The 16,005-nt window shown below is 36.8% G+C and overlaps 1 protein-coding gene across 5 annotated transcripts in view; it reads right to left on the reverse strand.

Moving 5' to 3' along the window:
• PTBP2 (polypyrimidine tract binding protein 2) overlaps positions 1-15,804 on the reverse strand; it is an 83,115-nt gene extending 67,311 nt beyond the window's left edge. For 4 of the 5 annotated variants that reach the window (XM_043460577.1, XM_043460576.1, XM_043460575.1 and 1 more), the window contains exons 1-2: positions 15,663-15,804; positions 13,977-14,007 (exon numbers count right to left, since the gene is read on the reverse strand). In XM_043460577.1, the coding sequence (XP_043316512.1) occupies positions 13,977-14,007; positions 15,663-15,670 (39 nt within the window). In that variant the 5' untranslated portion in view covers positions 15,671-15,804. Of the gene's footprint in view, positions 1-13,976; positions 14,010-15,662 lie in introns of those variants that run through there. The other variant, XM_043460578.1, reaches the window with a different exon arrangement.
• Between the last annotated feature and the right edge of the window lie 201 nt (positions 15,805-16,005).

Here is a 16,005-nt window from a genome sequence, read left to right on the forward strand (position 1 = left end):
AATTGTACAGAGTTCAGAAATAATCCATGGTCAGTTTACAAAGAAGGAGCCAACAGTATACAGTGAGGAAAAACAGTCTCTTCAAAATGATGCTGAGAAACCTGGACAGCCTCATGCAGAAGAATGAACTCAAAATGTACTAAAAATTTGAACAAAAAGGCTGAAACTATAAAACTCCCAGAAGAAAACGTAAGTAGTAAGCGCCTTGAAATCAATCTTAGCAGTGACTTTTTGGATTTGACACCAAAAGCAAAGGCAACAAAAGCAAAAGTAATTAGGACTATGTCAAACTTTAGCTTCTATAGGGTAAAGGAAACCATCAACAAGATGGGTGGAAGGAAAAATGTGCGTATCATATATGAAATGTTAATATCAAATATATATAAGAAACTCATACAACTCAGAAAAAATAAATAGTACGATTAAAGAATGGGCAGAGGACTTAAATTGACATACAAATGACCAATAATAGATACACGAAAAGGTACTCAATCATAAATCAGTGAAATGCCGATCAAAATCACAATGAAGTATCACCTCACACCTGTTAGGTGGATGGATGCTATCAAAAAAGAAATAACGAGCATTAGCAGGGATTTGGAGAAATGGGAACACTTGGGCAGTGATGATGGGACTGTAAACTGATGTACCCACTAAGGAAAACACTATGCAAGTTTCTCAAAAAATTTTACAAAATATAACTGCATGATCCAGTAATACCATTTGTGGATATTTATCTAAAAGAAACAAAATCACTATCTAGACATTTGCACCCCCATGTTCACTGTAGCACTATTTACAACAGTCAAGACAGGGAAACAACTTAGGTCTCCATCAATGGATGAAGAAAATGTGGTTAATCTTCATAACAACCATAAACAGAAGAATTTACCATTTGCAACAACATGCAAATGAGGTCATAGGATTAAGTGAAATAAGTCAGACAGAGATAAACACTGTATGATCTCATTTACCTATAAACTCTTAAAAAACAAAAACCCAAAACACTGAATTCCAGAACCACAGTCTGGGGCAGTAGGAGGTGGGGGGAGGCGGTAAAGATGGTGGCCAAAAGGTACAAACTTGGAATTCTGACATAAAGTGAGAAAGTCAAAGTGAAAGTCACTCAATCGTGTCCAACTCTTTGCAACCGATGGGACTGTAGCCTGCCAGGCCCCTCTGTCCATGGAATTTTCCAGGCCAGAATACTGGAGTGGGTAGCCGTTCCCTCCTCCGGGGGATCTTGCCAACCGAGGGAACAAACCCAGGTCTCCCACGTTGCAGGCGGATTGTTCACCAGCTGAGCTACCAAGGAAGCCCATAAATTAGCCCTGACCATGTACACATGCTGATATAGTTAACAGTATTTGAAAGTTGCCTAAAGTAAATCTTAAAAGTTCTCAGCACAAGGAAAAAAATTTAACTATGTATGGCAATGGATGTTAACTAAACTTATTCTGGTAATTGTTTCACAAATCATGCTGCATACCTGAAAATAATACAATGTTATATGTCAATTATATCACAATCTTAAAAAAAAAAAAGGAAAAAGAACTCTATAAATCCAAGCTTACTGCCGAAAGTATCAACTGATTTTTCTTAATCTTAAATGCATTTTTAAATAAGAAAATAAACATGTTTAGCATGTAAAGTGACAAAAAATAATAAAACAAAGCTAGCTGGGTAGAAAGAGATAAAAACAGGAATCAGTGAAATTTGAAACAAAAAAATTACAGAAGCTGGTACTTTGAGAAAACCAGTAAAATAAGGCCTCCGACAAGAAAAATAAACGGTAAAATATGAATATGTGCTTTTAGTAAAAATAAAAAAGGGAGAATTAAAAAATGCTATAAAATTCTGAGAAATAGCAAAGTACTGAATAACGGAATAAATCAGTAAACTTTGATGCGAGGTGGGAGCAAGGATCAAGAGGGAGGGGACATACGTATACCTATGGCTGATTCATGTTGTTGTATTGCAGAAGCCAATACTATATTGAGAGGCAATTATCCTCCAATTAAAAAGAAATAAATCTGAAAAATAACTTTGGAAGAAATCAAACTATTTGTCAAAAAAAGCCTCTCTCTCTCCTCATGCCTTACACACAAGCTGTTTAAAATCCTTGCAACATGTAGGACAAATGATGGGAAGTACAACGCATCAGCTTTGGTAAAATTGCCAGTGATTTATTTTCATTTTTGCCTAAAGCATTAAGTTTCTGCATTGAGCATGTCTTTTACAAATAAAATATCATGGAGAAGAAATATGCTCTCCAATTAATTTATAAATTTAGTACAACTATAATCAAAAATCAAAAGTCCTCATGGAACCCAGCCATCTTATCTTGTATATTATACACATACACACAAATATATTTATATGAAAAAAAAAATGCCAAGGACAGTTTTTAAGAAAAGTTGTGAAATTTACTCACCAAAATTCCAAGACTTATCATGATGCTACATTAAATTAAGACATGTATTGATAGCAATAGGATAGTCACAAACAATGAAACGGAAGAGATAGCCCAGGGAAGTTTCTCACATATATGGAAATATGATAATTAATACTGCAGATCAGTAGGAAAAACATGAATCAATCAAGTTTGTAGCAAATTTGTTAGCCATAAGAGGAAAAAATCATATAACCTTTATAACACACTAAAATTAAATTTCAAGTAGACTGAGGCCCTAAATGTGAAAATCAAAATTTTTAAATGTTCAAAATAAAATCTGGAAGATTATATAAAAGACCAATTTAAAACAAATTTCTTAAAGCTAAAAAAAATTTAATGTTAGTATTTCCAAATCTAACATCATTAAAAAAAAAAAAAAATAGCCACGACAGGAAGTTTACCTGTACCTTGTACAACAAAGCTGTAGTACCCACAATACATAAAAACTCCTAAGAATCAATAAAAGGAAAAACTCCTTAAATCAATATATAAAAACTCCAAGAAAATAAATGAAAACTTTGAAGCTGACTTCTAGTAAAGTGCTCCTTCTCAGGATTTACAGATTTACAGGAATCTCTAGTGGCTCAGACGGTAAAGCATCTGCCTACAATGCGGGAGACCTGGGTTCAATCCCTGGATCGGGAAGATCTTCTGGAGAAGGAAATGGCAACCCACTCCAGTATTCTTGCCTGGAAAATCCCATGGACGGAGGAGCCTGGTGGGCTACAGTCCCTGGGGTCGCAAAGAGTCAGACATGACTGAGCAACTGCACTCACTAGCTCACTTACAGATTAAAGAACTATAATAAAAAGCATCACCATCATTTGAGCAGTTATGTACCATTCTGTGCTAATTCTTTTACATACTGTTCAATCAAGACAACTTTTGAAATAGGTCCCGTTAAACCCATTTTAAAAGTTGTAAAACTGAAACTCAGAGGTTTCCTTGTTCAATATTAACTCGTCTGTTAATTCTAAATCATGTGTTTTTAATTTGACAAGACCTACACTGACAGAGTCAGACACGACTGAGCGACTGAACTGAACACTGACAAAACATTTCTTTTTCACCATCAATAATTCCAACCCATATTTTAATACTGCATCTTTATTATAAAAATTTTATTTGGCCTTTCAAGATACACATCTTCACATATACCCTTTAAGAAGACTGATGAACAGATACTTACCGAGCAGACTATGCTGAGCATAAACAGGTTTTTTAACAAAGTTATTAAATTGAATGTTCTTGAAAAAAGTGTCACACAGACATACGCAAAAATAAAAAATCAGCTATTATGTATCTTTTAATGGAAAAACATTCCATCACTTACAAAATATTACTAAAAATCAAGAGAACGTGATGGTCTCTAGATCCATCCACCAACTGACATATATGGAGAACATAATAATTATAACATCAGAATACAATCAGTAGATGCAGACCATGGATAACTCTGTACGACCAACAACCAGTTTTCTTCAAAAATAAAATATAATAATAAAAACCTCACAAGGATAAAAGGATAATTTGCAGACTGAAAAAATTTATTTACTGAATGTGTTGATCTTATTTGATCCTCAACCTTCTGTACTCCTAAAAATAAAACCAGTAAACATACTACAACTTTTACAAGGCAAATAGAAATCTTAACACAAATCTGGCACTTGAGAACATTAAGCAATTACTGATGCTGCTGTTGTTTTTTTTTTTCCTATTGGAGGGAGTGCATTGTGGTTGTATTTCTTTAAATCAGAGAGGGAGGGAAGGAGAGAGAACTGACTCTATCTTTAAAAGAGACACACCAAGCATTTACGAATGAAAACAAATACCCAGAATTTTTCTCAAAATAACATAAGAGAAGAAAAGTAGAGTGTGGATAGCCTAAATTTTAGCAATGGGTTGTCTGTTGATGATTGTTTGGACTGAGTGACAAATAAATAACAGTTTCTGATACTACTACGTCTTTTTTCTATGTTCAAAATTCACCACAATAGCTATAACAAGAATCATTACTCAAAAACACATTTCTTCCGTAACTTTTCTATTTTATTACTTTTCAAGTAAAAAGATTACCTAGCCACCTTAGCCCTTCATGAATAGCTAAAACTAAATTAAGAAAGCTATTCAGCTTTTAATTTAGCAACACAAATGAACCAAAAAAGATATCTGAACAGTTAACTACAGAGGATCATGATTCTAAATCATAGTGTTCCATATAATGCCAAAGCTAAGGATTCTGCAGCTCAGTCTAGACATTCTAAAAATAGAATAATGAGCTACTTTCATATATGGTAGCTTACAGGTATATGGTTTTTCCAGTAGTCATGTATGGATGTGAGAGTTGGACTATAAAGAAAGCTGAGTGCAGAAGAATTGATGCTTTTGAACTGTGGTGTTGGAGAAGACTCTTGAGAGTCCCTTGGACTGCAAGGAGATCCAACCAGTCCATCCTAAAGGAAATCAGTCCGGAATGTTCATTGGAAGGACTGACGTTGAAGCTGAAACTCCAATACTTTGGCCACCTGATGCAAAGAGTTGACTCACTGGAAAAGACCCTGATGCCGGGAAAGACTGAAGGTAGGAGGAGAAGGGGACGACAGAGGATGAGATGGTTGAATGGCATCACCGACTCAATGGACATGAGTTTGAGTAGACTCCGGGAGTTGGCGATGGACAGGGAAGCCTGGCGTGCTGCGGTCCATGGGGTCGCAAAGAGTTGGACACAACTGAGTGACTAAACTGAACTGAACAGGTATATGGAATACTGCCCACCACATGAAGTACAAACTTTCTGCCTACCTATCTGACATCCTGTATTTTCTCTCCCTCCCACATACAAACTATGCAGTACAATTCAAATGATTTAGCTGATTATTCAATGGTTATGAATCTGTGGCAGCCTACTGACACAACCTTAGACATGTCTTTCCCTCAACATATATTGCTCAGTTCTGCTCCCAAACATTTACATGTACTGGTCACAATCTACCAAATTCATGAAATCTACTCTGATTCTACCAACTAATGTTCCCTACTGTAGCCTTAGGGCATTTTCATAAACCTTGTTTTAGTATATTTATGACTTTAACTAGATGAGGTCCTGGAAGATATAGCTCTTTTGGATCTCCAGGGAAAAGGAAGAATGTTAAGCAATAAAATTGGCACTGACCTTTTCACTGATAAGTAGCTCATGAGATTATGAGCATACTGAAGGCAGAGACCCTTCAAGAGTCATTAAGTATACTGAGTATGTATCATGTAATATGTACTACCAATGATGGAAATCAACAGAACAAGTGAGGTCTCTGTCCTCAAGACACAGACATTCTATTCTCAGTGTCCTCGCATCACCAGGTTTTAACACAGTGCTGTCATTTAGTAGACACACTATAAATGTCTTTAATTTGAATTTCTAATATAAATACCCTAGCAAGCATTATGTAACATTTTAAGAAAACTCAAAACCTAAAAACCCAAATAACACAGTTTATGGTTAAAATACTGGTCATCAATCAGTTATATTCAACTACTGCAGAAAAGGTTATGTTTAGTACTATTTTATTGCAATTATCTAGGAAAGCCAATGATGCTGAATAAAATACCCATATTACAACTTAAACTGTCTTTGCATTCAGCAGATTACAACTGGTGCTTTCAAAATTCTAGTGAAATTTAACCTGAAAAAAGCTAACTATTTGGGCCCATTATTCTGAAAGAATTTCACAGAGGCAAAATGATTAAGAGTATAGAAATAATCTCTGAAACAAATCACCTAGAGATTAAAAAAAAAATTTTTTTTTTAAGAAATGCAACAAACTTTCTATTAAAATCTACAAAACAGAAATTTGTATTTTTCTGTTTCACAGTCTCACTGACCTAACCAAATAAAAAGGGGTCTATAAAGAAGGCTAAGTGCCCAAGAATTGATACTTTTGAACTCTGGTGTTGGAGAAGACTCTTGAGAGTCCCTTGGACTGCTAGGAGATCCAACTAGTCCATCCTCAAGGAAATCAGGGCTGAATATTTATTGGAAGAACTGATGCTGAAGCTGAAACTCCAATGCTTTGGCCACCTGATGCAAAGAACTGACTCACTGGAAAAGACCCTGATGCTGTAAAAGACTGAAGGCGGGAAGAGAAGGGATCGGCAGAGGATGAGATGGCTGAATGGCATCACCGACTCAATGGACATGAGTTTGAGCAAACTCCAGAAGTTGGTGATGGACAGGGAGGCCTGGTGTGCTGCAGTCCGTGGGGTCGCAAAGAGTTGTATACAACTGAGGGACTAAACTAATTAACATCAATGAAAACATTCATAGGGATAATGAAAAATGAGATTTCAACATACCCCAGAGATACAAAAACTGGATATTCTACATGTAGTATAAACTGGTTAATATTAATAAAGGACTTAGTTCATGGAAAATACTTTTTATGTACAATCACATTTAATATTCAATTTATAAATTGAGAATTTAATCTCAATTCTAAAGAAACTTAAGTTTAAAATGTTTAAGTATCAAACAGAAAAAAAAGCTGAATTATACTACTTAATAATTCAAATGTGCTTCCCTGGTGGCTCAGAGGGTAAAGAATCTGCCTGCAATGCAGGAGACACGGGTTCAATTCCTGGGTTGGGGAAAACCCCCGGAGAAGGGAATGACTACCCACTCCAGTATTCTTGCCTGGAGAACCCCATGGACCAGGGAGCCTGGTGGGCAACATCTAAATGCCCAAAAATGTAATAAAACTGTAGGGAAAAAGTACCTATAATGCATATGAATCAATTATCTTTTTATATAGAGTTGGACCAACAAGATAATCATTAAAATAGATCACATATTCAAAGAGGCAGTTCACAGAAACAGAAAGCCAAAGTTTTAAAACCTCACCTATTTCAAAATATAAATTACAAAGCTTTTTTTACCCTAAAATTAGCTAATATTCTAAATTTTCATTAAAACTCAGAATTGGTAAGGGTGCAGAAAAACAAGCACTCCCATACACAACTGTAGAAAACAAATGAGTAAGAATCTTTTTGGCACTGCGGTTTTAATAAACTCTTTAACTGTAATTTAATTTGACACAGCATTTTTACTTTTACTTTTAATATGCTCACCTGTTAACTGCAAAAATAATTAAATCAAAGCATTAGTCGATGTGGAACTAAACTGTGATGTGTAAAGCAACTACACTGTGATGCACCCATGTAACAAAGAAGACAAAACTATAATTGCAGAGACCATATTAAGTAAACTTTTTAAGTGAACTTCTACTTCTGGCCAAGAAGGTGTAACAATGGACCAATCTACCCTACTTAGGAAAACAAAAAAGTCACACGTAATATATACAACACTGTTTTTCAAGACCACTGGACACTAGACAATGATGGACCATGGGACAGGCCATGATTGTCCCAGCTTACTGGCTTGAGAAAGTCCAGGTCAAGGCCCATCTCTGATAAGGAAACCACGTTGAACTTCAAAAAATTCCCTGAGAGTTAAAAGTCAAAAAGCCAAGATCAAAGCAGCTCAAGTTTGTTTGGCAGAGTTCAAGAGAGGTGCACAAAGAGAACTCTGGAAATCTGCAGAGAATCCTCCCTGAGTATTCAAGGCAAGTGCATAACTATGTAAAGTAGAAGGTTATTTCTCTTGTTGTTTAAGTCTTTTAAAAAGATAAATGGCTACTTAAAGAATGCACTATAGAATTTATAACATGTAGAAATAAAATGCTACAATAACAATAGTACACAGGCCAAAAGGGGAGAAGTATTCTAATACTTTGATGGCAGAGAGCCAAGAGGAACTACAAAAGCCTCATGATGAGGGTGAAAAAGGAGTGTGAAAAAGTTGGCTTGAAACTCAAAATTAAAAAAACTAAGATCAATCATCTGATCCCACCACTTAATGGCAAATAGAAGGGGAAAAAGTGGAAACAAGTGACAGATTTTATTTTCCTGGGCTCCAAAATAACTTCAGGCAATGAATGCAGCCATGAAATTCAAAGACACTCGCTCCTTGGAAGAAAAGCTATGACAAAACTAGAGAGCACATTAAAAAACAGAGACATCACTTTGTCAACAAAGGTTCATATAGTCAAAGCTATGGTTTTTCTAGTAATCATGTACAGATGTGAGAGCTGGACTGTGAAGAAGGCTGAGCGCTTAAGAAATGATACTTTTGAACTGTGGTGCTAGAGAAAACTCTTCAGAGTCCCCTGGACAGCAAGGAGATCAAACCAGTCAATTCTAAAGAAAGTGAACCCTGAACATTCATTGGAAGGACTGATGCTGAAGCTGAAGCTCCAATACTTTGACCACCTATAGTCTACAAGAACTACACTTTAAACTGAAGGATACAAATAGTCTGAAAGTAACATAATGGAAAAAGATACACCATGTGAACTCTACTCAAAACAAAGCCAAGATGACTATTAAAATTAGAAAAAGTATACCTTAAAGCAAAGAAGATTACCAGGAATAAAAATGGTCACTGTATAATAATAAAAAGGTGAATGAATCAAGAGGACATAGTAATCTTAAACATTTATGTACTAATTGTAATTTCAAAAATATAAAGTGAAAATGAAATAAATGCAGGGCAAAACAAATGAATGCATAATATAGGGGATTTCAGTATCATTTTTACAGTAAGTGACAGCAATAGAAAGATTAGGAAAGACATCACTTGAACAACACTACCAATAAGCATGACCTAGTTGACATGTACAGAACATATCGCCTCACAACAGAATACACCTCTCTATAAAGCACTTAAAACTAACAGGATGTATTATATCTAAACCATAAAATAAGAAAAAATTACAAAGATTTAAGTCTTCCAAAATATGTTCTCCAGGCACAATGAATTAAATTAGAAGCAAAGAAAAAAAAAGCATATGGAAAATTCCAAATACTTGGAAGTTAAATAACATACCTCTCAATAACCCATGGGTCAAAGAAATAAACATGGTAGATGTACTCTGAACTGAATGAAAAGAAGCTTACATGTCAAAACTTGAGGGATGCCATGAAAGCAATATTTGTATGAAAATATATAACATTAATCTGCTGTATTAGAAAAGATACCATGTCAACTACATCAACTTCAACATTAAACAGGAAAAAAGCAAACTAAATACAAAGCAGAACATTAGAACAGCAGAAATCAATAAAATGGGAAATGGAAAACACGGAAAACTCAATGAAGCCAAAAGCTGATTATTTAAGTTAACAAAATCAATGTATTTCTAGCCAGACTGATAAGGGAAAAGAGAAGACACTAATTATCAGTATCAGGAATGAGAGAGGTGACATCACTATAGATTCTACATATTAAAAACATAAAAATGTAATGCAATTTTTTTTAAACAACCCTACAAATAAGTTTAGCAACTTTTGATGAAAAAGTTTAGCAACTTTGATGAAACAGACTAATTCTATGAAAACAAAATTGCCAAAGCTCACTCAAAAGGAAAAGGATAATCTGAATAGTCCTATATCTATTCAATAAATTGAATGTGTAGTTTAAAACCTTCCCACAAAAACAGCAAACCCATACAGCTTCACTGATGAACTGTACCAAACATTTAAGAAAAAAAATAATGTCATTTAAGGTATTTAATTTCAGCAACAAAGTAAGAATGCTTGCTCTCCTTATTTAAACACTGCACTAGATGCCTTTTCATACTTAGTGATTGAACAACTAAATGCCATAGGTAAGAAAAAGAAAAGACATCCAGATAGAAAATATGATAAACAGTGTACACAGAAATGATGGCGTCTACCAAAAAAAAAAATGTCTGGCAAATGTGCAAAATACAAAAGCAACGAGTAAAAATAATATTTCTATATATTAATAACATGGACATTTTTAAAAATTACTTAGAATAGCACCCAAAAAAAATACAAAATAAGGACAAATCTGAGTAAAAAAACAAACAAAAAATCTGTACAGTGAAAACTAAAAACACTGCTCCAAAAAGTAAAAGAATGAATTAAATGTTAAAATAATTTGTGTTCAAGAGTGAAGAAAAATCAACAATAAGACGTTAAATTTTCCCCAAATTGCTCTATTGATTCAAGTTAATTTCAATTAAATTCCAGCAGGCCTTTCTGTAGAAACTGACTCATAGGAAAATGTAAAGGACCCAGAAGAGCCAAAACAACTTTTAATAGAACAAAGTTCTACTTTATTTCAAGATTTGATATAAAACTACAGTAATTAAGACAGTACATTTTTGGCTACTAAATAAGACAAAAACGGGTCAATGGAAAAGAATATATAACAGACACAGAATCATATGTAGATACATAACTGTTTTTGACCAAGATGCACAGTCAATTCAATAGGAAAAAAGTCTTTTCAACAAATCATGGTAAAAAAAGTGAATGTCCATATTCAAATCCAAAAAATCTTGATTCATACATTGCATCATATTAAAAAAAGTTAAAAAGAACTTCAATGTAAAACTAAAAACTATAAAATCTATCAGAAAACAAAGGAGAAATCTTTGTGACCTGGAATTTCACAAAGATGGCCTGTTTTTGTTACTTAGTCACTAAGTCACTTCAGACTCTTTTGTGACTCCATGGACTGCAACCCACCAGGCTCCTCTGTCCATGGTATTTCCCAAGGAAAAATACTAGAGTGGGTTGCCATTTCCTTCTCCAGGGAATCTTCCTAACCCAGGGATTGAACCTGTATCTTCTGCATTGCAGGCAGTTTCTTTACCCCTGATCCACTGGGAAGCCCTCGCTGAGCCACCAGGGAAGCCCTAAAGATGACTTAGATATGACCAAAAGCATGAGTCACACTAACACACACCTGGTAAACTTAAATTCATCAGAATTTTAAAATGCTATTTTTCAAAACACTGTTGAGAGAATCAAAGCAAAAAAGGCAGAAAATACTGTAAACCATATATCTGATAAAGAACTTGTAACCAGAATGTAGACTTCTCAAAACTTAAGGAAATAAATCAATTTGAAAAGTGGACATTTAAACAGACTTAACCAATGACATACAGCTTGCAAAAAAGTCCATGAAAAAATGTTCAACACCAAAGACACTGAAAAAATGAAAAATAAAACCACAAAGAGATTACCAGTTCACATCCATGAGACTATCTACAATTAAGAAAAAAACAGTAACAAGCACTAGAGAGGATGCAGATGGAGGACGCCACCAGCAGTAAACTGGTAGCAACGTAAAAATTTAACCACTTTGGAAAACTGCAATTTGTTAAAAAGTTAAACATTTGCCTAACTATATCATCTAGCCATTCTAATTATAGGTATTTCCTGAAGAGAAATGAAAGCATTTGTTCACAAAAAGACCTGCACAGGAATGTTCACAGAAACTTTATTTATAATAGACCCAAACTGGAAACAATCCAAATGTCCCTCAAGAGCTGTGTGGATAAACAAACTGCTGTATGTCTGTACAATGTAGTACTACTAAGCAATAAAAAGGAATCAACTATTGATACACAACATGAGTGAAATTCCAATATAATAATGCTGAGTGGAATGATCCAGGGAAAAAGAGGATACAAACTGTATGACTCTTTATTTAAAATTCTGAAAACTGCAAACTAATCTACAGTGACAGAAAGCAGATCAGGGGTTGGTTGGGGAAAGAAAGGCAGAAGGGAGGAATTACTAAGGGGCAAAATGATACTCCTGGGGTTCATTATCCTGATAGCAGTGGTTCATAGGTGTATATATGTCAAAACATTGTATGCCTTAAATATAGGTGGTTTATCTCAAATTACATCTCAATAAAGCTTTTTTTTTTAAGGCACAATATGGGCCAGTACACATGGCATAAATCCATTTGTGTAACTAAACAAGGATGTTTGTATGTGGTAATATGTAAACTAGTAAGTTCAGGAAAAAAAACATGCACCAAAAAGATTTTAACGTAATTACCTACACCTAAGAAAAAGGACTGGAAGTCAGGGAGAAATATTTTTCACTTGAATTTTTTTTTACTACACACATGTATTATTTTTTAAATTTCATGAAAACTTAATTACTTGCACATAAATCTGATGCCAAAGGAAAAATTCTTAACTATTATCCTAGCAGATTATAAAAATACAACTTCAGTTATCAAAACTTTTATATTAAACAATAGACCAAAAAAAGGCTAGTAACCACTTTAACATCATTTTCTAACATTCCCTCTTCAAACTACTGATGTAGAAAACTGCCAATAAACCACATCTGAACACCCTCTTCCAAGCATCTTTATTTCCTTCTGCTTGTTCTAGGTTTTGTGAATTCCTTTTCTCCCTATCCAGTAATTGACAACTCAAACTTGCATCATTTATATTCTTCTTAAAAATTCACTTCCAGAAGATATGCCTGGATGGTTACTATATCTGACCCTCTTAACTTAGAAAACAGCGCTGCTGAATAAAAATAAATACACCTTCCCACAAAAAGCTCATTACTTCTCCTTCAATCTACATAATATGAACTTAACAGATAAGGCAAAATAGTAGAGCCTGGACTTTAATTTACTAGAGAGGACAGAAAATAAGCAAGAAAACACAAAATATCTCCAAATGTTCTAAAGAATATCACATTATTATTGATGAAATTTTAAGAATTCCAAAAATTATTTAGAATAGTCAGGCATAACTAGACTCTCAAGAGCAAACTGCCTCTCATGACCACTCACACTTGAAGGAGGTAAATGTCTTGCATCCAACAAGTATTTGAGATCTAGGCTTGGAAGACATTTTGCCAGGCTTGGAAAATTAAAGATTTAAGAATCGTGCCCTAACAGGGCAGAAAGGTTTACAAACGAAAATTTGTAATACATCCCAATGTTAAAATGTACAAGGATTCAAGGAAATGAAAGGCCTAAGCACTACATCTAAGGTTTAAAGTATGAATAGTTTTTCTGGCCAAAGTGAGTGAGGCAAGATTCTAAACAATCTCTACTGTAAGGACTAACTTTCTTTAATAGACACATAAACCAACTCTGTAACTTCTGACTCAAATTTGAAGCGAAGTGCCTGAACAAGTTGATCTTTTTTTAAAAATCAGGGTAACTGATTTCTAATGAAGCTTATTACTGGTGAACCTATCTCAAGACTTCATAACAGAAAAGCAGAGTGAAAAAAATCTTTTATTACTATAATTATATCATTTATGTCAAATCACTTATTTGTCCATTTAAAACCATAATTTCCCCTCAGAAAATTGGGTTATCATTTTATATTTACAAGAAGCCATGTCTGAAAGCTTCTTCAATTCCTTGAGCACCATTCATACTTTAAAATGTTATTCTCAGAGACTGCTTTGCTAGAAAATTTATGGTTGTCTATTTAGGTTAAAACTATTTATATAAACCAATTTTAAAAATTCAACAAATACTTTCCACTTGAATTTTTGTAAGCTATATTATAGTTTTCAAAAGTCAACAGAAAGTTTCCATTAATAATGATAATACACTGAGTAGATCGAGGAACCCAGTTTTCATTAATTTTAAACACTGTTTTCCTACCTTTACGCCAACTGCAACCTCAGTGACAATTCTGTAAAACAAACAAACAAAAAGCTTCAACCTCTAGTTCTTCAAATGGTCATTGTTTGACTGAAACTTTTTATGATAGTTCATCATTCATACATCTTCCACTCAAAATGCAGATGGAAAACACACATATAGATGGTCAGTGGAACATTATCAACTTGGCTTTCTAGAAATGACTTTCAAACGCGTGAGGAAACTCAGTTTCGGTATTTTTTAAATTTCAAATAGCAAAAAGAACAAAATCCCAAAGCCTACATAATGTCCCGCTACACTTAGGTTACTAATTTAAAACTTAATTCAACTCTTTAGTTATCTTAATAGGATGAGGAAACATGTAATTCTGTACAAATTTTGCCATCTATTTCCATGTGGATCTGGGGAAAACAGGGAAATTTGGATGTTTCATTTAGAAAATAATCTTTAGAGAACCTCTAGGATGACTCAAATTTCGTTAGTCTGTTAACTTTTATTAGATCTGCACCTGGTATCTTCTAAAAAACATCGAACTCCAGATGCTTAAAAATACCTCGTATTTTACTTCTGACCTTTCAAATACAGCCACAGATACCAATAAAAGATACTGTTTTCCTATGCTCCCAAACGGGCTGAATACGGTTATATTTCGCCCTAAAGGGTGTCTCCTTTAACAATGAGTTAAATTATTAGAGTCTTTTCAGGTGTGGAACGTTAAGTACCAGGGAGACCCTGGTCCCGTATCATTTCCCGAAGCCTTTGCCTCACCTCACTTACTTAGCATTCTATCGCCAGCCTCAAAGGTGAAGATGGTTCTGGCTTTTTAAGAGTTTTGTTTTTCCAGAAACTGATCAAAGTAGCTGAAAAAATGGCCCTGTGTTGGCTATCTGCTCTTCTTTCGGCCACAGCTCTTAGCCTTTGCCCATGTGACTGATGTCCACCACAAACACTTCGTATTTGAGATGATTTAATTTCTGGGCCCTTCTGCCAAGCCTTCAACGTTCTTAGGCCGCACAGAAAGGCATTTTTCAGCCTCCCGCCCCCACTAGCAGACTCCAGTGAAAACAAAGGAGTGTGACATCTGCCCTCCCCCTTCCTCCCGCCGCCGCACGCCTCCCCGCCCCCCTTCCCCCGCGGCTCCCACTTAGCTTTCCCCGGAGCTCCCGCCACCGGCATCTCCCCCAGCCAGGGCGGGCCAGGCGTGGCCAAGAAGGCCTGCGACTTCTAGGGAGGGGGTCCGGGGGGCCCTCTCTTCTCTCAGCGGGAAGCCCTCCCCCCGCCAACGTAGGCCTCGCTCTCCGGCCGCTACACTCGCTCCCACCAGAACCGCTCGTCCGGGGTCCGGGTCCCCGGTTACGGATCGAAATGGCTCCTAGAGGGGGGAAGGGCCGGGCGAGACGTTCTGGGGCCCCCACCCCATCCCTCGCCGCCCCTCCAAGACCCGCTGCTTCTCCGGGGTCGTCGCCCCAATGCCGGCCAAGCCTACGAGTCCGCTTTCTCCCCGTTTTCTCGACCTGAGCCCGCCGGAGGAAGCCCAGGGAGGGGTGTGTGCGATGGGGCGGGGGTTGGGTAACGGCAGCCCAGCCCTGGGAGGGGCCGCCAGAGGGTTTCTGCCCGACCCCGGACGGGGCCACAGGCGGGCCCCACTCCCCTCTCATACACCACTTCGCCAACCCCGTTACCTACCCGTCCATTGCCGAACCGAACAAAGCTTCGCTCACAAGAACCGAGCCACGCAGCCGGCGAGACACACAAGCGGAGAGAAAATGGCGGCTAGAGCCCGACGGAAATTGCCGAAGGTGCCGGAGCGCACGGGGCAGCGCGTGGCAGCGGCGGCGGCGGAAAGAGCCGAGCGCGCCGGCGCCCGGCTGCGGGCGGCGAGCGGCGGGGCGCGAGGACGACGGGGAGGGGGCGCCGCCGCAGTGGCCTCCTACGCGCCGCCGCGCGCCTGGGGCCCTCCGCCCTTTGCGCTCTGGGCCTCGGCCTGTTGCTGAGCAGCGTGGCTTGCTTGACTTCTAGTGTACGTTCG

This window comes from Cervus canadensis, chromosome 2 (genome assembly GCF_019320065.1).
Source record: "Cervus canadensis isolate Bull #8, Minnesota chromosome 2, ASM1932006v1, whole genome shotgun sequence".
In the NCBI taxonomy this organism is placed as follows: Eukaryota; Metazoa; Chordata; class Mammalia; order Artiodactyla; family Cervidae; genus Cervus; species Cervus canadensis.